Source organism: Panthera pardus, unplaced genomic scaffold (assembly GCF_024362965.1).
Source record: "Panthera pardus isolate Hobbes unplaced genomic scaffold, ASM2436296v1 HiC_scaffold_2, whole genome shotgun sequence".
Lineage (NCBI taxonomy): Eukaryota > Metazoa > Chordata > Mammalia > Carnivora > Felidae > Panthera > Panthera pardus.
Window position 1 is genome coordinate 61,643,923 of NW_026526765.1, and position 24,079 is coordinate 61,668,001.

The 24,079-nt window shown below is 41.6% G+C and overlaps 1 protein-coding gene across 8 annotated transcripts in view; it reads right to left on the reverse strand.

The window, feature by feature from the left end:
- Nucleotides 1-4,888: 4,888 nt before the first annotated feature.
- Nucleotides 4,889-24,079, reverse strand: part of FBXW11 (F-box and WD repeat domain containing 11) — a 119,979-nt gene continuing 100,788 nt past the window's right edge. For 7 of the 8 annotated variants that reach the window (XM_019450312.2, XM_019450304.2, XM_019450313.2 and 4 more), the window contains 7 exons: nt 22,733-22,851; nt 21,253-21,502; nt 18,398-18,516; nt 16,410-16,520; nt 15,182-15,260; nt 13,689-13,874; nt 4,889-7,452 (listed from right to left, as the gene is read on the reverse strand). In XM_019450312.2, the coding sequence (XP_019305857.1) occupies nt 13,713-13,874; nt 15,182-15,260; nt 16,410-16,520; nt 18,398-18,516; nt 21,253-21,502; nt 22,733-22,851 (840 nt within the window). In that variant the 3' untranslated portion in view covers nt 4,889-7,452; nt 13,689-13,712. Of the gene's footprint in view, nt 7,453-12,856; nt 13,088-13,688; nt 13,875-15,181; nt 15,261-16,409; nt 16,521-18,397; nt 18,517-21,252; nt 21,503-22,732; nt 22,852-24,079 lie in introns of those variants that run through there. The other variant, XM_019450307.2, reaches the window with a different exon arrangement.

Consider the following 24,079-nt stretch of genomic DNA (forward strand, 5'->3'; position numbering starts at 1 on the left):
AGCTTCACGTGACTATCTCAGGCACCTGTAATGTCCAAATCCGAAAGCGTCACCCCTCCACCCAAACCTCCCTCCCTTATCTGGGAGACCAAGTGCCCCTCCTGCCAGTTTGGTCCAGGAACATACCCACCTTACAGCCTTTGCATGTGTTTCCCTGGCCTGGGACGTCCCCCACCGGCTCCTGCTTATATCCTTGAGGTCTTGGTTCAGATGTCCCACAGCCCGCTGCACACTCGCAGACGGTCGTAATCGCTTCACAGCACTTACTGCAATCAGGATGTAGCCCGTGAATTCACGGGCGCGTGCGTATACCGTAGCAACCACGGTATATTGTCTATTTCCTCAGGACTGGAAGCTTCCTGAGAGCAGGGGCGGGGCTCCTGTCCCTACAGCTCCACCTAGCGGCGCATGGGAGACAGGCCAACCGTGGGTGCCCTCGCTAAGGCCTCCTACTCCCTCAACCTCGGATCGCACAGCTCCTGCCTCCTCAACACCCCGCAAAACCGCCCTCTCTCACCTCCTCAGTGTTCTGCCTTATTCCAGACCTCAACATGCCTCTCCTGAATCTTGGCACCAGCCTTCTGACTGCTCATCCCCGGCTTTAAACCCATCAGCAGCTGCCCAGTGCTGCCAAGATAGATGCTCAGCCTGGCCCACCAGCCGGGCCACGGTCGGGTCCCCGGCACCTATGTTGCTGTGTTCTTTACACTCTACCAAACTTTGTGCATTGATGAAAGCACTGCACACATTTATTAATGACCAAAGAATGTATGGCAGGGGAGGAAAACAGATGTGCAGAGCGTCTGTTAATGTAAGAGGAAGGCTCCTCCGGGGAGACGCTGCTGATCACAGTGCCCGTGGAGCACCGGCGGGGGGGTGGCGGTGGGTGGGCAGAGGGTGGCGTGGTAAGAGGCCAGCTGTGGCAGCCGAGATAGACTGGAATCAAGGCTAAGCCCAGCCGCCTAGCAAGACAGACCTGGGCCTCAGTTTCCTCAGCTGTCAAGTGGTACGAACACATAGCACACAGGGCTTTTGTGAGGATCACACGGTGTGGAAAGCCCTTCCCAGCAGGCCTGGCACTCACTGTTTGGTGGTTATGTTTATTCTTGTTGTTGCTATAGCTGGCGTTGAACCACCCTCTTCCTGCATTGCCCACCCTCCTCCCCGCCCCACCGCCCACATGCGCTCTCGCGCGCGCGCACACACACACACACACACACACGCTGAGGACGTGAAAGTCTCGCCTGTCCACTCTGGAGACACTACAATCTGCTGAGCATACTGGCATGTTGAGGTCTCACTCTCTTCCCAGAAACACCCCAGGAGGATATAAGTTGACTGCTTTTAAAGCTGAATTATTCTAAACTTAAAAACCAACAAAAGTAACTTGGCATAAATACTATCCATCTGGTCCACCTCCCTCAGTTGCACCGACTGAACAGCCCGGGCCCTGGTTACTGACTCAAATGCTCCCTGGGGACGGTCAGCATAATTCCAAGTGCCAGCTCCTGTGTTTCCCCTCAAGAGGCCCAGACAGGCCTCGCTCAGGCTGCCTGAGCACGTTTGATTTTGTCTCATCCCCCACCATCCTGAACCCTAACCCTCATAATACCTTTCTCTGCTCTGGACATTCTGTACCAGCTGCTTAAAAGCCACAGTTGGAGCTGCCGAAAGGAGCAGGCACTGATAAAGGTATCTTATGTACGGGTACAGAGCTTCGAGTCGACTTGAATTGAGATTTCAGATGAGGTACTTTAGGTTATGTCATTTAATTCTTGAAGAGACTTTAAAACACTGTCTCCACTTCCTAGAGGAAGCTCAGGTTCAGGGCAGAGAATGTCCTTGCTTATGGGGCTGCCGCCAGATAGGTGGCAGAGCTCCAGTCTCAAGCTGGGTCTCATGACGCCAAGACTCATGCTCTTTCCTCCATCCCATAGACCAGAGCACCCCCCCCCCCCCCGGGGTATCTCTGGGCGTGATACTAAGCTCCAAAGGCTGCAGTGCTCTGAGAGCATTCCTTCTCAACCCCTAGAGCTGCAGGGCATTTGAGAGTAAGACACAGCCCGCGAGAAAGGTCCGTTGGATCCGAAGAAGGTAGTAGAGGGTGGAGGGAGCTTACGCTGTAGTCACTGAGATCTCGCCAGCTTTAAGCTGTTCCTTGGGCATGACCCCACTACAGATGAAGTCTATGGCTGTCACTCGTAGGTTCTCCCAGGCCAGTCCAACAACATACGAAAAATACAATGAAGCAATTCCTAGAGACAGGATGAGTAAAAAGCCAGAAAGTTGAAAGCAATCAACAATACAACTCCACTTAGAGGAGTCTGCTTTCCAGTTTACCCTACATGCACACAAAAAAAGTTACTTATGGCCTGCACTATAATTCTTTCACGTGGCTACACATAACCAAGAAAAATTCTTACAAACTGGATTAGGATTTCAGCGCATTTGATGTATGGGGTCCATCACCCCATCTTTGGGCAGGTAAACACCTTAAGACAGCCATGTACACAGTCACCCCACATATAAGTTTGAAGGTCTGTGAGGTCTCAGACCCAGCATCAAGAAAACCAACAGGAGCTTGGAGGTCCTAGAGCTCCCAGAATTGTCTCCAGCCGGAAGACCAAGTCGATCCTGGGCCTAAAGCCTGCCTTGCTGTAACGTGAACTCAGTCCCAGCACAAAAGCGGGCAGCTGGTCTCAACACTCACAACGTGATTGAAGACGGTGGTCGCCAGCTCTTGGCTCCTTCCTTCCCCTTCCTCCTCCTTTTTTTTCAAACTCCTCCCTTGTTTGGTCATTTTTCCTAAAGGAACATGTATGGAGTCCTTCTATGGGCTGGTCACTTTGTCACAGGGCATATCATTTAATTTGTCCCTTTTCTCTGAAATCTCTATTCTTCAAGTGTTCGGTGGCCAAACTTAGGCACAATATTTCGAGAGGTCGCTACTAGAAATGTTTCAAATCATGTTGGTTCAGGGATCACAATGCCGTCAGTGCTCCAGTGACTGACTTTAAAAGTTCCCAACTTATAAAAATTGGGTCTTTACATAATATGGATGTTCAGTTTTTCTTGGAAATCTAGACCTGGCATTACAGGGTCTGCATTCCTGCAAGCCAATAGATCGTCTAGAGCTGGGGCATGTGCCCTCCAGGACTTGAGCTAGTGACACCTTCTTTCAGACATGGGGAAGCTAAGACCCCAAAGGGGGTATTGCCACACAGCTAATTAGTAACAGGGTTATTGGCCAGATGGCCCAACTTCCTTTTCTCCTTATTAACTAGAAAACCAATAGGCTGAACGGCAAAGAACCACTCATCTCTGATTGTATATCCAAGGAGCTCTACAAAACCTCTCTTAGAATCTCCATAATCAATATGGGATGCATTTGTAGCTGTCAATTTCTTGCAGTAACACCTCACCTACTGAGGAAAAAAGAAACTATTATTTATTGAACACTTATGTGACTGTAGGAGACGACTGGAGAGGTTAAGATCGTCTGACACCTGAGGTCCTTCCCACTCTGCAGCAATGTTCGGGCTCAAGGTCTGCTGTTCATAATGATGAGCACAAATTACCAATAGTTTTTCACATTTAGCACAGGCACAGATAGAAAGACCTGTGAAAAGTGAGTCACTACAGGGAAGGGCAAGCAATCACCTCAACTCCTCCCTCAAGGAACTTGCTGAATAAATTATGGTAACCAAATATTACACGGTCATGCTCAAGGAGGTAAAATTACATGCACTCGCATGGAATGATCTCCTAGAGAACATTAGATGAAAGGGCGCCTGGGTGGCTCGGTTGGCTAAGCATCTCTTGATCTCGGCTCAGGCCATGATCACCGGGGTTCGTGGATCGAGCCCCGCACTGGGCCCTGCGCTGACAGCGTGGCGCCTGCTTGTGGTTCTTCTCTCTGCCCCTCCCCCCTCACACACAAACAGTCTCAAAATAAAGCTAAAAAAAAAAAAAAGCGTAAGATCAAAGTGCGGCACAGCACGCTACCATTGATGTTAAAAGGGGTGTGGTGATGTGTATATGTGTGTGCATATATATGATATACTCATATATGTATACATACACACACAGAGTATTATTAGCTGTTGAAGGATATACAAAAAACTGGATAATACTAGGGGACTGAGGGTCCAGGGTGAAAGGGAGGATCACCTTTTACTCTATGATTTGTACATAGGTCTGCTTAATCATATGCATGTTACATATTTTTAAAACATTTACAAGAAAAATGGATGGAGGCAATACTGTCAAGAAACACTCTCATCCCCAAAGTCCACATTACCAATCTGGCAGGTTGATGGGGGGGGGGGGGGGGGGAGGGGGGGGATCTAGTTACGCGGAAACTTCCGCTACCACACAGGACTTCTGAGCAGAATCCTACACACGCAAACAGTACCCTTCCTGATTTAGTAACCAGCCAGTGGTGTGTGCATCTGTGAACGTGGACAACAGTCCCACGTCCTGCATTTACCGGGGTCAGACAGCAAGCGTGCTTTCCACACCTCCACCTGCTTCTTCGAGAACCAGAGGATCCACTTACCCTCGGAGCCACTTGGGACACTGAAGGGGCCATTTTCGGATTTTTACAGTAACTTGTGAAGCAGTGAAGAAAGAACTTAGGGGGAAGCCAGCCCCCAGCTCCTCAGGTGAAAGTGAAACAGAAGAGCAAGACGCCCCAGCACGGACTGGTATTATCCCACACAAACCTCTCCCAAGTCAAAAAGCAGTTTGATTTCAACCTCATTTTACAGAGCAGATGAGTTGTTGTTGTTGTTTTTTAATCTACAAACTTTAATGGTACATCACTGAATTACTGAGAGAACATAACAGTTGGTTGTGTTTTTTTTTTGAAAAATTTCTTAACAGAGCATCAGAGTATTGCAACACTTTATTAAGAGTATTGGCTTTGAATTAGTAGCTGAAGTAACAATTGCATGAAGCCAGATTAGGTGTACTGCATAATACTCATACTTGATTTATTGACATTACTTAGCAATTTATTGGACAAAAGTCAAACTTTTTGTTTTTTATTAAGCACATTCCACAGTACAAAGCTGTCATGAATAATATCTGTACAATTTAACAGTTTCAATAGCTGTTCAGACACAAATTTATTTCAAACAGATAATTGGCAAACATAATTAATTACAAGTTAGAATTAGACTATCCCAGTGCTTTAAAACATTAATATAGCAGTAATTTACAGTTGCTCAATTATGGTTAGCAAAATAAAGTCCAGAGTACGGCTGGGAATTACTACTATAATCCCAGAAAGTCAGAATTCCTTGGGTGCCAGAGTCCCCTGCTATAATTTAATAGGCACAATTCAAAGGTTGTGTGCATATCCAAAGGCCATGATCTCCCAAGGAACAAGAACTTCTATATTAAACATGCAAAAACAACAACAGAAAGTCCATTCGTTCAGAAGAATTGCCTCCTCCCCCGCCCCTCCCACACCCCCGGGCTCTCCTAACCAGTCTGATATAAAGCTGTAAGGTGGAGAGTGGTAAAGGTGAACTCACTTCCACAGCCACTGTCAAGCTTACAACATCTACCTCACGAAATAGAGATTTCCTTTTATTTATTTATTTTTTTTACACTTGGAGACTCAACTTCTCAAAAATAGAAATTAATTTGGTAACATGTGGAAGGGAAGGATGCATTTTTAGAAAAGGAGAAAAGAAAAATTAAAAAAGCCAAGCCAAACCAATAAACAAATCACATACACACACTTTGATCCCCACACCGTTCTCAATGCAAAGGACAGAACAGAGCCCAGGGCCCTTCCCTTTAGTTATAGAGTGTGCTTCCACGGGAAGAGGTTTAGTTAACAGGAGGTTCTTATTGGTCCTTTAAAATGTTACTGACGTTGCTTAATCTTTGGAAACAATGGCAAGGGGCAAACAGGAACCTAATATTGAACAAGGGAAAAGGAGTGCCAACCGAATGCCAAAGTCCTTTCGGTGCACGGTCGGCGTGAGAGTGCCATTCACACATTCAGGCTGCGGGGCACTCGGGAGCTTTGAGAACCTGCCAGGGCCACAGCGACATGTGACACCAGAGATGACGACAACGGGATTCAGGAGCTTGAGGCTTTGCACCACACAGGAGTACCCTTCCACCCAAGATGGGCCCCCGAAGCAACCTGCCATGGGATACGGGCTCCAACATATGAGCAGGCCCGGTTAACATCCTGGTAAAGCCAGGATGCCTGAATTCCAGAGCCAGGAAACCCAGTCAACAGGGCCTTCTTGTTCCTCCCTTTCCAGGGCTACTAATGCACGGAAGAATGATCTTTGACAGTGAAGTCAAATGAACGCTAGTACTCAGAGAAGTACTTGGGAGGAAAAGAACAACAAAAAATAATGTTAAGGTACCTCTCTGTTGTATATGCTGCACAATGAATGAAACATTTTGTGTTAACCTTTAGAAACTACATTTTAAAAACAAGATTCCCGTTAAAACCACACACACCACACACATACACACAAAATGACAATGACAAAATAAAAATACCGTATGAATACTGCAGGAAGGGTTCTAGGTAATCCACATCAACCCTGGTATCAGGTTCTTGAGCCCAGCCCATGGCTAAGTGCGAACACACTCTGTATTAGTGTCTCAGGCACAGGGGCCCTGACTCTAGCAACCTTGAGGTTAAACTGTTATGTACATTATATCTACATGCGGATACAGTATTTTAAATTAGGAGGCAAGCACACGTGTAAAAGTGTTACTCTACCAAATATCAGATGGTTGGGGGACAGAGAACAGTTAATAAAAGAAAAGAGCTATATTACCTGTTGGGAGATAATATAACCTGGCTTATAGTTCTTTAAATTAAAAGAAATTGGTACAGAAAGGAAGTGTGACCCAAAAAATATTACTAAAACAAACCAGAGAAATGTTTCCATTGTCCAACATGTTCCTAATACAGGTCAGAATTCATAATGACTTGGACGGTCAAAAGGAGAATGCTAACTTCTGAAAAGGAAAGCCCTGGACATTCTGGGTAGGTGTTTGGCACCCAAAATTTCACCAAAGAAGAATGCGGTTTCTTAGTATCAGACCAAAGTGCAAAGCAATATAAATTAGAGGCCAAGTCTTCTCTTGATGGTCGATTTACTTCTGTAAAACAGACAGACTGTACGTTCCTTTTATATGAACAATTTACATTTGAAGCATTAGATTTTGTTTTTTTTCACTGATGGGGGGAGGAAATGGGCTTCTGTTCTACTGGAAGTCGGTGAAGCTAAGGTATCCTTCTCAAAGTAGAGGCCGGAATCGGAGGTGAGAAATGTTGGTACTTGGAAGAGTTAGGCTGCTTTGCATCTACCCAGCGTCTAGAACCAATTCCAGCTTCATAACTCAGCTGCGAAGAACTCCCTTAGGCATTTGGTAGCCATGTAGCCAGTAGTTCAAGACTAGGAAACCCTGGGAAAACAAAACAACAAAACAAAACACAAAGGGAGTATGGATGGATATTCTGGTTAGACATGGAGATATACACCACAGCCCATCCACATCCACACAGACATGCCCTTGTGCACATATAACACATTACTGATTTTCAAATATATAAAACATACAAAAATATAAAAAAATAGACTTTATGTATTATATAAAAATATATAAAAAATAAAAGCTGCAAGATGTTTTGAGTGTACTACATACCAGGCATCATATTTATTTAAAACCACAACATTCTTATGAGGTAGAAACTATTATACCCACTTTACAAATAAAAGAACTAAGGCTCAGACACATTGTTTAGCTCAAAGCATTAGCCATTAAGTGACAGAGAGGGCATTAGAAGAGATGACTGACCCCTGTAACGTACATCTTTCAGTGCTTCCTGCTAAAAATTATGCATGTAACAAAATATGCTTCATGTTAGATTTTATAGTTAGCATAATCTTTTATGACATCCAAAGCCTACGACGGCTGGTCTCATATCTGCCCGAGAGAGCCCTCATCTATCATTGTGAAACAAAAATATGCAAAAACTAGTAAATAAAGTATTCATTCTAAATAGAATGCTAATAATCAGAAACTACTTCTTTTTGAAATAAATCATTTATAAAAGGACAATACAATGTAGAGGGAAAGACTACTGAATGTTAAATATTGTTTTGATGGTGACCTTGAGTCAGGGACACATTTTAATCATATATTCTACACTCATCCATGTATATGAATATGTGTACACACACACGCACGCACACACACGCACGCACGCACCTAAACTTATCATTACTATGTACAATGCAGGCTGACATTTTCTATTCTAAATCTCATCAAAACAAAGTCAAAATCCATTAGAATGATTTCACAATCACTAATGGGTCACAACCCTTTCCAAACATAGCACTAAACCAATAGCCTAGAAGATCTAAAAGTTACCTATATGTCTAAGATTCTCTGACAAAAAGAGAGAGAAAGATTTTTTTAAAAGCTTGTATGTTTTTTTAAAGGAAACTTTCCTAAAAGGTTGTCTATTTTCATAAAGATCAAGAATCCTAATAAGCCTTTTCAATGAGTTCAAGAGAGATTTAATTTCATTCACCACAGCTTTCGCATGAAGGATCTTTAAGAGTATTATTTTTAAAACATTAACATCCACAGATAAGGAGTAGGCACTCTCAAACACTGCTGGCAGGAACGTAAACTGATTTAACTCTTCTGGTGAGTAACATGACTCTAGGAACCAAAGTCTTTAAACATCATACCTTTAAACCTGACACTGCAGACATTTCTAGAATTTTACCCAAAGGTAATAAAGCAAAGATTAAGCTAAAAGAATGATTACAGCAGTGTGTTTTATAACAGCTAAAAGCTGGGGGAAAACTTATGTACATAACAGGGCCCATGCAAACAACTGAATATTATTTTGCCATTAGGGATGGTGATTTAGACAAATACTGACATTACAGACAAGGAACAAATTTACAATAAAGGGGGGAAAAAAGCATTTTAAAAACATATACAGTTCTCAACCATAATTTTAGAAAGCCTGAAAGAATATCTACAAGGGAGTGAATAATGATGAATCATGAGTAGGAGTTTATTTTCTTTTGGCTTATCTACTTATTCTAATTTCCTAATAATGATCTTATATTGTCTTGTAATAAAAAAGAGAACTACTGTATATATTAGCTCTTAGGAGTTAGTAATTTAAAAAAATGACTCAGCAAATAAATCTGTTGCTAACTTTCCTGACAAAGAAATACTCTTACCTTCTATTTTAGGGGTGAATATTTTACTGCAAGGTTAAATCATCATTAGGGTAGTGTTTCTTATTATGCATAAATCTTACAGTATCACATGGTAATAATTTTTTTCATGTTACAATAAATGAAAAGAATTTGGAAAAGAGCAGTAAAATCTATAGAGCTGACTGCCAAGGTTGTCAAAAGTAATTCACTTTGAAGAGACAAACACATTTGAGGTTTCACTGCTTGTGCTGCTTAAAAAGCAGATAAGATTTTTCCATTGATTTATAATTGTGGATCATAACAAGGGCAGTTGTTCTTACATTCCCAAAAAGGGGCGGGAGGAGGGCCTGGAAGAAGTAACACCACAGTTTCCTTTCTACCACAGCCAACGAGAGAAAACACCATTGGTGACCATTATTCCATTTCTCAACCAAAGAAATCTTGTTCCGGGGCACTTTAAAGTAATATGTAAAAGTTGTCCAATTTGTGAAATTTTACTGTGTTCTAACATTCATCTACTAAATATGCCAGAGAGGGAAAACATACTATGGATGTCTTGGATTTTACCACGTACCTCTCTAAACAGAATGTGAAGACAAACACACATATCAAAAATACAGAAGAAAAAAAAAAGCGTTAACCACTTAAGTTGTTCTCTGAAACACCTATTCCCCTGAGACTATCCATTCCAGCTACAGTTGCCCATGTCCTATTTTATGTGCTGCTCTTATGTGGAAAAACAAAAGCATAGGTGGGATGCAGCTAAAGCAATGTGCAGAGGAAAATGTATAGCTTAGAAAAGAAAAAGAATGAAATAAATTGAACAAAAGATGTGCAAAGCTGCTTTTGCAAAGCAAAGGGAAGCAAAGCAAAGCAAAAGTGCAATACTGCTAGGAGGCTGAAGAAGACCTAAATAACAGAGAGTTCTACCATGTTTATGGGTTGTAAGACTCAACATTTGTTAAGGTGGAAATTCTCCCCCAGAATGATCTTACAATTCAATGCAGTGCTAACTATAATCCCAGTTGTCCTTTTCATAGACTTTGACAATTCAAAACTGAATATGAAAACCTAAAGAATCTATAGAATAGTCAAAGCAATTTTTTTTTTAAGTTGGAACATTTATTACACACTATGGTATTGGCGAAAGGACAGCCACATAAATCATGGACTTAGAACAGAGTCCAGAAAAAGACCTACAAATAAATGGTCAATTGACTTTTGGACAAAGACGCTAAAGCAATTCTATGAGAAATGGAAATTCTTTTAATCAGATAGTGCTGGAACAACTAGACAGCTATATAAAAAGACCAGTGACTTTCTTATCTCACACCACACACACAAATTAAATGATCAAAGACGGAAATGTAAAAGCTAAAAATATAAAACTTTTGAAACTATGCCGGTCCAAACAGGAATCACTACCTATGTGTAACTATTTGAATGTAATGTTAAATAAAGTATGATTAAATACAATTAAACATTCAATTAAATTCAATTAAAATTTAATTTAAAATTTAGTTCCTGAGTCACACTGGCCACATTTCAAGAGCTCAATAGCCACAAGTGGCTATTGGCTACCACAGTGGACAGTGCACTTTAGAAAATGTAAACTGATGCAGGCCAGTCCTTGCTAAGGCTGGGATGGGGTCAGGCTTTGACTACAAAGGTGGCACAAGGGAACTTTTGAGGGTGACAGAAATATTCTTATCTTGATTGTGGAGGTACTTTCAGGTATACATTTGTAAAAACTCATCAAACGGTACACTAAACGAGTGTAAGTTTTGCACAAATCCTATCTCCGTAAAACTGGTTTAAAAAACAACAGGGGCAGCAGGGGCAGGGGGAGACACGTACATCTAGGTGACCTGTCTACCTACGGAATGTATCTAGTACCTGACCGTGTCAGTTTAGATGCTTTACTCCAATTTTTCACTGACTTATTATCTTTATGCTTGCTGAAGGTGACTGCAGGAATACCCTAAAACTGTATTTATCTACTTAAGGGTAAATTCTTGCGTGGCCTTGGAGAAAAAACACAAATATGTCATTTTGGCCATGGGTGTCACTTGCCCAACAAACATCAATGAGCGCTTACAATATACCGGGGACTCCAATGAACCCTGGAGCTCCGCAACACAAGGGGGCCCACGGCCTTGTGAGTGGGACAGGCGTGCAAACCATTTCAATATCAAATAATAAATTAAGCATGAAATGAAAGGGCAGAGGGGGAGTGGGGCTGTCTAGAAGCCATAATGACACAAGCAAGGGGAGGGAGATGGTGGAGGTCTGCACTACTGTAGTGTAATTAGAGACATTAAACAGAGTTCAGTCTGGCTGCAGCTAGGGTTTTGGAAGGGAGTAACAGGAGACGGGAGCATGGGGAGGATAGTGAGGACACAAGGTAACAGCCAGACGCTCAATGTCCTGTCAGCTAATGTGAAGTAGTTGAACCATGATCCCGTGAACGGCAGGAAACCAGTAAGGCAGAGGACGGCAGAGGCAGGGCTTAAGATGATCCTAACTGACAGCAGAATGGAGAGCGGGCTGAAGAGGGAAAGGAAAGACCAGGAGGGAAACCAGCTTTCATCTAGGTCCATTTCTCCTTCCCTGTATCTTCCTTAGGATTTTGGGGAAGGGCGGTTGAAGCGCGGAGGAACAATCACTCAACAGATCCTTGCCTTCTTCCTCTGTAATCCCCCATTGTATCTATTTTAAGGCTCCATTCAAAAAATGTAATAATTCTGCCATACAGTTTTTTCAACTTAGGAAGAATCCATCCAGAGAGAAGGTGGCAAGGCAGATAGATGGTCGCTATCATGAGAAATAATATGAACGCACTTGGGACCAGGAACAGTAACTATGTATGTGGCTTACAGGTCATTACTGCTCACCTCCCACAGCCAGGCAGACACTGCCAACCCATCACAGCATTATCCCTTGGGGTCACAAGGTCCCAGAATCCTTCCAAAGGCAGCACTCCAGCCAGGCACTACTGATCAAACTCAGCCAGGATGAAGAAAAAGCTTATTTGCCATTCCTGCAGACCCTTGGTTTATCACTAATCGATGGCACAAGGGCAAGACTGGAGGACGGCAAACTTTCTTAAAGAGCTGTCTAATAAATATTTTAGATGTCACAAGCCATATGGTCTCTGTGGCATCTAGTCAACTCTTCCAATGAAGTATGAAAACAGCCACAGACAATACGTAAACAAGTGAGCATGGCTATTATAATAAAATTTCATTCATGGACACTAGAACTTGAATTTCATATAATTTTCGTGTGTCATGAAATAGTACTCTTCTTCTAATTTTTTTCAATTATTTAAAAGTGTAAAAAACTATTCGTAGCTTGCTGTAGCAGGGGAATAAAATCAGGCAGTGGAACAAATTTGGACTCTGCCTACAGTCTGCTGACTCTTGGGTAAGACAACTTCCTGGACATCTGTGTTTTGGGCCTTAGAGCCTTAAGTAAGAAGTATTAGAAATGATGGTAACTTGGTGATCTAAGGGCCCTTTTTTTTTTTCTCCCCACAATTCTGCATCTAAACTCTCTTTACACTTTTAACATCTAATGAGCAGAAAACATACAACGATAAAGAGCCACTAAGTAGTAAGTAATATTTTAAAATAAGTACGAATTTTATTTATTAATCAGTCTTTACATACATATATACATAGTAATACAAGTAGGTACAAACCAATTTATTCAATCTGTAAAGTTTAACGTGCACAGGATTTACTGGCCCCCTTGCAAAATATTCAGAGCTGGAAACACTGCTCCAGATGAACAGGGTCATCAGGTCCCAGGACACAGCCAAGTAAGGCTTCTCATCCTCTAGACTGGACACCCTTAGTAATCAAAACATGCCATCATCAATGGTTACAATGGCTCTAACTCTTCCTGTAACCAGAGCAAAGGACTTTGCCCCCAGGGTACCTGCTGCATCTAGTGGACGAAGAACGGGTTTTAGGGGCTCACTCAACAAACACCTTTCTTTCATTCCTCTTGTAGGGGACAGTGATGGTGGGTAGATTATACCGGGGACAGAGGGGGAAGTTTGAGTGTTTGGCTGATGTTGATTTTTTTTTTTTTTTTTTTTAAATAAAAGAACTGAAAAACAGGAAAGAGAAAAAGGAGATTCCTGCACCCCAAAACAGAATCTGAAGGACCTTGCCTGTGTTAAATTGACAGGAAATCATTTAGGAAATCAGTTTCTAAAAACAGGAATCACACTGTCTGCCCATGTGAAAACCCACAATATGTAGGACTCTGATTTAGATCTTATTTTAATGTGACCATAAAGATCTAGCCTTACATGAGAACTGCAAAGTTGACACAGCTAAAAAACACTAATCACTTTGGTTCCTATCGATGGGGAACCCAAATCACAAAATTCCCCCAAAGGGAAGATGAATTCAATTAGCAAGATTAAACGTGGGGTGTACTCACCTGAAACGGGTAAAGTGCAGACTGTTATCTGGAGATGTAAGTGTATGTTCTGGAGGGAGAACGGGTCTCATTCTGGGCACTGGGAGGCACGTTTAAGAAATCCCAAATCAAAATAGTGTCATCATGGGAGCTGCTGATGATCTGAAATTCATCAAACTGTAGCCGAAACACACGTCCAGAATGTTCCTGTGAAATGTAACAGCTTGATGAGTAAAATGAGACCTTTTCAATCCCTCATTTCTACCCGTGCTCTGGCGCAGGCTGAAAATGCAGCTACTTATCCAGGCTTACTGAATGTTCCAGAGCTTACTGATCTTTGTCCTTCACCCCAGGGACAAAACTCTGGCTTTTCCTTCTAGGCCTCTTCTTTAAATTAATCTTTGTATCTGAGATCCTGGCTCATTAATGTGTCAAAGAAGAAAAATTATGTGATCACCTCACCAAAGATCTTGGAAAGGTAAACAACAATATTTAATACCCATTCTTGATACACTGCAAAAAGGACCAGAAGGATAGTGTTTTTAACATTACCATGAATATCTATCTCAACCACAGACAAACTCAAAATTAATGGTGGAATGTAAGAAGCATTCTCATTAAAATCACGAAGAAAACAAGAATGGCCCTCACCACAGTTCTGCGTGTTCTAATCGATGCAAGAAGCAAAGAAATAGAATAAAAGGTAAAGCTACGAAAAATACGAAAAATCTATCAATATTTTCAAAAAACTGTCTCCTCATTAATATAACAAAAGCAACCAGACTACTAGAAATAATGAGCCTGCTAAAGATGTTAAAACAAGATTTACATAAAGTATTTTTAAATGCCAAAGCAATAATTCATACAATATAGACTGAGGAGAAATTCCATCTTAATAATACAGAAATGTGCTGTATTATAAAAATTCAACGTAACCAGATACCCGTATTAAGAACTCTCCCAAGGGGCACCTGGGTGGCTCAGTCGGTTAAGCGTCCGACTTCAGCTTAGGTCATGATCTCACAGTTTGTGGGTTTGAGCCCCGCATTGGGCTCTGTGCTGACAGCTCGGAGCCTGCAGCCTGCTTGGAATTCTGTGTCTCCCTCTCTCTCTGCCTCTCCCCCACTCATGCTCTCTCCCCATCTCTCCCATCTCTCAAAAATGAATAAACATCTAAATAAATAAATAAATAAATAAATAAATAAATAAATAGAACTCTTTCAAATCTTTAGGAAGGAAATACTTTGTGCTCTACGAGGAAACCAATCCACCTACAAATGAGGATGTCTGCTTTCATGTTTTAAGTTGTATTAATGTTCCTTAGGGAAGAGCTCACTGTAACGTCAATGTCAATTACTCTCTGATTTGGGCTAACCAAAATGAACAAAACAGTGCATTTCTCTGAAGGCACGCTGTGAGATACACAAGATTTCCTGTGACACAGCTGGGCAGGTCCATCTGCAGGAGGCCACCCTCCAGCACGGGAACCACTCCCACTTCAACAGATTACCTACCACCAACGTGCGCAAACACAACGTGCTTGCTGGGGCTCGAGGGTCAAGAGCAGCTTGCAAGTCCCAAACTTTAATTTTCCTAGAAAAGAAGACTGCGATTAGTGGGAAAGTTAACATTTTATATATTGTCGAGCACTTCCTTGATAGAAAGGAGTGCACGTGAACTGCTAGTATAAAAGCTAGTGGAGGCTAGTATAAAAGCTAGTGGAGCTAGTATAAAAGCTAGTGCCTGGGTGGCTCCACTGGTTGAGCATCTGACCCTTGATCTCGGCTCAGGGTGTGATCCTGCAGTTTGTGGGATCAAGCCCGGCATCGGGCTCTATGCTGCCAGTGTGGCGCCTGCTCGGGATTCTCTCTCCCTCTCTCTCTGCCTCTCTCCACTTGTACTCTCAATCTCTCTCTCAAAATAAATTTTAAAAAATAATAATAAGCTAATGGAGAATATGCTTATGTTTTTACAAATTACTTAAACTAATTACATCTGATTTTGGAAAAAACAAGGACCTACACATTCTCAGGATTGCTGAAACTGTGAAGAAATATTTTTAAGGGAGATAAGAAAACAACTTCATGCTATCTGAACTCAGTTCCTGACTTGATAATCTATGTCACCAAATTCATTAATCAGGGGGCTCTCTAGGGCTGAGTAGGTGCTGCTGACAGAAACTAGGGCTCTCTGGGAAATTCCAAGGATACCTTTCTTCAAACTAAGCAAATGCTGAAAGTTAATAATAGGAGCATAAACAGACCAACTAATCTGTGAGTATATACAAGGTCACCTTGAAAGGTTTACAGTTGCCACTTGCTCATTTAAAAAGTCACGAGGCTTTTTAAAGAGTATTTGTTCAATTAACCAAAAGGGGAAAGGAAATGTATCGCCGAACACACACACACACACACACACACACACACACACACACACACACACACACAGTTGGTTTAATTTAGGGCGAAGGCAAAGAACTGAATTCCCACACAACCTTTACAATAATGGTTAAAGGTGTAAGCACAGGAGTTACAGAGGCTCTGCTAAACTTGGGGCAAGACTGCTCATCCTTCTGGGCCAGAGTGGCCTCACTTGATCAAGCGGTACGGCAACACCTGCCATCCACCGTTACACAGAAAGGACCGGGCACAGAACTGGCAGATACGTAGCTGCTTAATATTCAGCACTCCTTTTCCTCTAGATACCATGGCAGCAGTGCACTTAGAAATCTGAAATACATACCCATCATAGGCCCCACTGACAATCCTCTTGTTATCAAACCGGATGCATCGGACCAATTCTTCATGTCCCTCTAGGACTCTTAAACAGGCACCACATTCGATATCCCATAGCCTTGAATGTGAAACAGATCTCTGTGAAACAACTTCCCACACATGATTCACACTATCTGCCCCGTAACGTGACTTTCACTCTCTCCTGAACTTTGTTTCTATCTCGTTCCCAGTCTACACTGTACACAGAGAGAGATACGCATGTACATTTATGCCATTTGTACATTTTAAAGCACTAATTTGGGTAGAAGCCTTACTTCTCATTGTATTTTCTTTTACTCAACTGGAAACCTTTTTTAATCACACGCATGTATTACTATTTAAATAAGATCAACAAACTTCAATTATATTTAGTTCCTAGGCATTCTTTTGATGTCTGAATTGATTAAACCATGTAGCCAAATGGTCTAGGAAGGGCTTTTCCGGGGGAGATAGGGACTGTAGGCAGGAGAGAAGAAAAGGCATGATGTGTGTGGGCTGGGGGAGGATATAATACAGTCAGGAGGTTAGGCTTCCACCCCAGGCACTTCTAGCCCGGAATCCATGAGACCCACTGAAGTTAGAACCAGTGGACCAGCATAATGGTCTTCCTCTCCTGATGAGGTTTAGGGATACCCCTCCTAGATAACACTCCCGGACACGAGGGTTGTCCAGTTTACACAGTCACAGTGGGATTCTCATTAGGTATATGAAGTGTCTCAGGAACATGAACCCATACACTACGCCCAGCCTTCTTCTCGGTGTATGATTTACAGAACAGTTCTGAAAATAAAAATTTTTTAATTTTTCTGTCATCATTGATTTTTCTACATTGTTTGTAAACATAAATCACAGCAAACTAACGTGTACAAAACAAAGTTAGCAAACTCATTCTGTAACAACCTTTTCTTAGCCCCTCTCCCTCTCCCAATAGCTCTTACCATATACCCAATGAATATTTTACCACAGCCACCCTCAGCAAATCTTTTCATCAGTGTCCGTGACGGTGGCTTCTCTAACCTACTGTGAGCAGAGCCATTCAGCACTGTCACTGACTCCAAAGTGGTTCCCCTCTATAAACTATAAAGGAATATACATTCTTATTGTGTAAAATCTCAGAGATTCCGGTGAGAAAGGTAAGGACTATTTACTGATGAAATATTAAGTAATATAAAGCATGATGGATACAAGAGAACCAAGATTCAGGGTCAACTGACTTTAATAATATCTTAAAACTTAAAATGATAAAGAAAACGTGCAGCTGTTTAAGTTTAAAGAAACTTTAACTTGCAGCTGTTTAAGTTTAAAGAAAACTTTATTGCTGTTTTATTCCCTCCTTCCTTCCTTCTTTTAAAAATCATCTTGAAACCAATCTTTATTTTGCCCAAACATTAAACAATTTGATTAAAAAAAAAAAAAGTTACCAGCATATGTTGGGACAATGGAAAAACGACTTGGGATCAGTGAGTAGATATTTAAGGGAAATTCTTAACAAATAAAGTGTTTATGGATAGTCAGATTTATTAGAAAGCAAGGACACTGAGTGCTGGGAAGAAAAAAGGGAGATAAAATAAATGATGAAACAGGAGTGGATGATTTTGTAGTGTAGCCTCGGGTGAGACACAGATAAATCAAGTACACTCCTCCCACCTGTTAGTGAGGGAGACAGGAGCTCACAGATAAGGGAAAGTAGAGAGTCAGGCTGGAGCGTCCTCTCTTCTGAGGAGTTCTGGTATTAAGGGGTCTTGGGTGGAGTTTATGTCATAAAACGTGTGTACTGGAGGAGTCAGTTTACCCACTTCAGTTCACAGGACCAAATGGACTAATAAAAGTTACCTATAGTTTTCTTACTTGAAGTATCTCCAAAGGCTCCAAGTCTTTTGAGCATCAGGACTGGGGCAGGAGTCAAAACTATAGCAAAAATCAGCCTACTCTGTCAGCACACCAGCTTCTACTCACCTTATGGTATTATCTGATGATCCACTAACAACCAGCCGATCCCTGTACTGGAGACAGGCAATGCCTCGCTTGTGCCCATTCAGAGTACGAACAAATTCACAGGTACTCGTGCTCCAGACCTGCATAACCAATTAATAATACTTTAAGAATAAACGCCGAAAAGTCCCCTCACAATATACCTTTTTAAAAATATCAGAGCTTCTAAGAATGACCAAAATACTTGATTATGAAATCTGGTTCAGAAGCTGGGGGACAGACTGGCCAGCATACAGTTTTCTTAGCTGCAGAGTGATAAAACAGGAATGAAACACAGAGGGAAGCTGTGAAGTCTCCAACCTTGAGATATTCACAAAGAGAACATCTCCTGGATGGTTCCGACATTCACTTGCCTAGAGGGAAGAGTGTGGGCCAGATTTTATGTTTTCATGCCAGCTGACATGTCATATCCAATGTAACTGATGTGAAAAAGTTTCACCTTTCACATCCTCCTCTTTTCCAGCATAGTTTCTTGAACAGCTCCATTTGTTTTGACACATCACTCCTAATATTATGTATGTGGAATAAATAATCCCTCTTTTGTGAAACCATCTGCAAGACTTAGATGCTCACAGACACACTTAATATATTACAAGCCAAATAAGGAGACGCAAAGCAACCAGAGTGCCCTGAATTATTTTACCAGCTGCGTTTGTAGTTGAATGGGATAACTAGATCTCCACATGCAAAAGAATGAAGTCGGACCCCCAACTCACACAATATACAAAAATACAATTCAGAATAAACCAAAGGCCTAAATGTGAGAGCTGAATCTATGAAACCCTCAGAAGAAAACACAGGAGTAAATCTTTGTGATCTTGGATTAGGCAACGGTTTCTCAGACAGGACAATAAATGCACAGGCAACAAAAGGCAAAAATTGATCAATTGCACTTCATCAAAATTAAAGTTGTCTGTGTGGCAAAGAACATCATCAAGACAGTGAAAAGAGAAGCCACAAGATGGAAGAAAATATTTCCAAATCATTCACCTCTTAAGGTACTTGTAACCAGAATATATAAAGATTTTTTGTAACTACACAGTAAAAAAAAAACAAAAACAAACAAAAAACACCCAAATAATCCCATATTTTAAGTACATGAAAGATTTAAACAGATGTTTCTCCAAAGGAGATACAAAAAAGGCCAACAAGCACTGCAAAGATGCTCAATATCAGTGGTCACAAGGGAAATGGAAACCAAAACCAGAGATAACCACTACACAACTACAAGGATGGCTGTAATAAAAAAGACGGGCAATAACAAGTGCTGGCAAGGATATGGAGAAATCCTCCAGGCTGATATTATGCAACGGCTGCTCTGTAAAAAAGGCCCAAACCCTCCTGACTTCCAGGCAGCGATCTTGTTCCAACTGGTCTGACTGAATGGTAAGTGAGTTACTGCACACAAACCCTACTTGTTCAACTGCCAGACCACTTTATCTAAAGGTTGATGCTACCTCTGTGATGTGTGGGGCTAGATACTAGATACCAGAATGCCACCTAGTGCTGGTCATAAAAAGAAGGTTTTTTTGATCCAAATTCAAATGCTCACACAATGCTGGTGGGATTTTAACACAGCGTAGCCACTTTGGAAAACCTTTGGCAGCTCTTCAAAATATCGAACCCAGAGTTACAATTCCAAGAGAACTGAAAATGTATGTCTGTGCAAAAAGTTATACACAAATGTTCATGGCAGCACTATGTTTAACAAATGAAAGGTGCAAACAACCAAAATGTCCATCAACTGATGAACAGATAAACAGAGCGTGGTACATCCACGCAATGGAATTTTCTTCAGTCGTTAGAATGAATGAAGTACTGACACGTGCTACAATATTCATGGATGAACCATGAAAACACCACACTAAGTGCAAGAAGCCAGATGGAAAAGGCCATATATTACAGGATTACATTTATATGAAATGTCTAGAAGAGGCAAATCCATGGACAGAAAATAGATTAGTGATTGCTAAGGACCAGGAGAAGAGAACAGGGGTTGGCTGTCAGTGGGTAGGAGGTTTTTTCAGGGGGCAATGAAAATGTTCTGAAACTAAACTATATTAAATGGCTAACACTGTAACTACACTAAGGGGCACTGGACTGCATGCTTTAAGTGGTGAAACTTACGGTCTGTGAACTATATCTCAAAAGCTAAAATTTTAAAAAGTTAAAATGGATACTGGAATCAGACCTGCATTTACTACATCCTATGACTCACCGTAGACTACAACCATTTGTCTCATGCCTGCCACCCACCATACGCCGAGCTTCTTGAGGGCAGGGATGGGTCTTATTCATTATTGTATCTCCAGCATCCAGCCTAGGGTCTATGGCACGGCATAGACCATTAAGCGGATTAATTCAAATGAAGTGAATTAAGTGAATAAATCAAATCTCAGCCCCGCCACTAACTAGCAGTGTGGTCTCCAGCCCAGTTCTTCACTCTCTGAGCCCCATTTGTAAAATTGAGGCAATACCTTCCTCAACAGAGTGCTGGAAGACATCAGTGACAGGGTAAGGTGAAGCTCCTAGCACTCAGTACATGTTCCACAGGTTAGTTCTCTTCCCCTTAAACACGTGATCAATGGTGTCATTTCATGAAATAGAAGGCTGCTCTCCATCGTGGACCCATGACCCTTTCCTCCTACCTTGCCTGTGATTCCAGAAGCATGAAGAGTGGGATTGCCTCAAGGGCTCAAGCACAGATGAAGGAGATTACAGATCTTGCCCAGTACCAGGTTGGTAAAGCCCACCTCTGCTTCCTCTGTGTTTGAAAAGGCACAGGAGGAAGCAGAGTTATGACTAGCAGATACACTTACTTTGATGGTTCTGTCACCAGAGGCAGACACGATGTATTTATCATCAAAGTCTACCACATTGACAGCAGCACGGTGGCCAACCAGGACACGGCGTAGAGTGATATCGGTAGCAGAAGCCATGTCCCACACAGCGATGGAGCGATCCTTGGAACAGGTCACCATAAGTCCATTGCTGAAGCGTAAGTGCAGTACAGCCTCATTGTGGTGGATCAATGTGTTCAGAACTTCACCCGTGTTCACATCCCAGACTCTAGAGAACAGAAAAGCACAATGCGTGATTACTGAGACAACCAGGAAGAGTCAGTGTCTGTGCCCTGGGCCCATTCTTAGTAGTAGGCCAGGGAGATGTAAGCTTCACTTGTGACTGGGACCTCACACCCAAGACCATGTTTAAAAGGAGCCCCCAGAAGCAATTATTGTATTTGCTAAGAAGTACTGAGAGGGTTTCAAAAAAAGAAGGCCAATTATGGAGGGGCCTGGGTAGCTGCTCAGTCAGTTAAGTGTCTGACTCTTAATTTCAGCTCAGGTCATGATCTCACAGTTCTTGAGTTTGAGCCCCACATCGGGCTCTGCACTGACAGTGTGGAGCCTGCTTGGGATTCTCGCTCTCCCCTTCTCTCTCTGCCCCTCCCCCAATCATGCTCTCTTGATCTCTCAAAATAAATAAATAAACTTAAAAAAAAAAAAAAAAGGGAAGAAAGAAGGCCAACTCTGGCTCTGTCCAGGTTTAGGTTTATTTAACATCAGGTAATCAGGGACAGTGATGACAACAAAATGATTCTTCAAGTAAGTGGGCTCGCAAGGAGTCTGAGATGACAGGGGAAGGAGGCTTCATAGCTGGGGAACTGAGGGCAGTTTCCAAGCTTAAGGCTCTTTTTGGCCTCTGATAGGTCTCAGAGTCCATTACTTATCCATTGCACATGAGAGACTGTAAGTCATGACAACTCATCAATTCCCACATGCATCTATTTACCTAACTGCTTTATGGACAAAGGCAATATGGCAGCTGCTCCATCCATGACATATAAGGTTCTCAGGGTCAGCCCTTTCACGTCACAGCTTTTCTGTAAACCCAATCTCCTAAGAGGACAAATTCACACAGACCAAAGGAGGAAAGTCACAGGCTTCTGTGGCAGAAGCAGTGCCTGAAAAGCACTGAGTCAGAGAAAGGACACTAGCATGCTGGTGACTTTTCCAAATGTCTGGAGCATGGTCTCCCAGGAGAAAGCTAGTCTAACACTAGGTAATATTTCCTAGTACATTTCCACCTCTATAACGTACAACAACGAGCATAGGACCTACTTAACAAAAGTTGGCTTTCTAGCCTGCTTTGTTCAAATAAACCCACACCTAAAGTGGTTTTGAAATACAGCATATAAAACATATACAAAGAATGTGTGTCCTTATCCCCGAAAAGGGTGCAGTCTCAGTCTTCTCACGGAAGATATGGAAGTCAGACCAGCGAAGCCAAATCACTCACCTCACTGTAGAGTCTGAAGAACCAGTCACAATGACACGTTCATCATACTGGAGACAAAGGACAGAGCCAGTGTGTCCCGTTAACACTTTCAAACATTCCAAGCTGGTTTTATCCCAAATCTATTGAGACAAGATCAACCACAAACAGTGATTTAGTATATCACCTTCTCATAAATGTTTTTGTCTCACCTTACTTTCTGAATCACAAAATAGAACAAACCTGCATTACAGTAAATAAGAGCAGTTAAACTTCAAACAGGTGGAAAATGACAAAAAAAGGAAAGAGGCAATATCGAAAAACTTCCAAAACAGATGTGCTATTTTGTTTACTTTGTCCCTCTAACCATTATACTTACTATATTTAACAGCCTTATAAAGGGAATTTTTAAATAAACTCTGAAAAACAGTGTGACAACATCTATTAAGAGCCTTTAAAAATGCATATTCCTAACCCATTATGATTACTTACAAAAATTTTAAAATGAAAAATGTTCGACATTTCAGAAAAATTTCAAAGTAAACTGAAAAGCTTTTAATGAGAGAATATAATGCTTCATTACAGTTATGTTTTTTAAAAAATAGAATAAAAGCCATCTATATGGTGATATAATCAATATATTTAAAACAAAAAAAAAGATGAAAAGGAAAGATAATGTAATAATAGTCGGCTTTGTTCTCTGAGTGTTCTTTTTCTCCCTTCTTTTGATCTTTCCAATGTTTTTCAAGTTTTCAATACTCCCCACATATAATAGGGGATAGGAAATCATTTATTTTAAAGATTGGATTGTTAAAAATAGATCGTGTGAACCTGTTTCTTCCTTTGTAAAATCATACTGTCATAATTTGCAGCATCCCTCAAGTTTACTACAAATAGCCAAAACAAGACATTTAACTGTCTTTCTACAACAGCAAGAATTGCTTCTAATTTCTGACCTATTAGAACCACGGTTATTTTGAAAGAGTGACTGGTGATCCAGGACTGGTACAGAATGAAGGACAAAAGGTTTCCAACCACTGTTCTAGATGATCTCTCTAAAGTGCATCTCTGCTCTACTGTTTATGTCTCGTAAATAAAATGCATGCCTATTTTAAACATGGTGTGCCTCTATTAACGGCACTCTTTTAGAAACACATCCAATGTAAATGAAACGCAAGCCTGTGGCCAGCCTATGCTCTGACAAGGTCCTTATAAACCATTCTTTTTTTTTTCTTTTTAAGGTGTATTTACTTATTTTGAGAGAGAGAGAGAGAGTGCACCCACGTGGGGGAAAGGCAGACAGAGAAGGAGAGAGAGAGAGAGAGAGAGAGAGAGAGAGAGAGAGAGAGTCAGTCCCACACAGGCTCCACA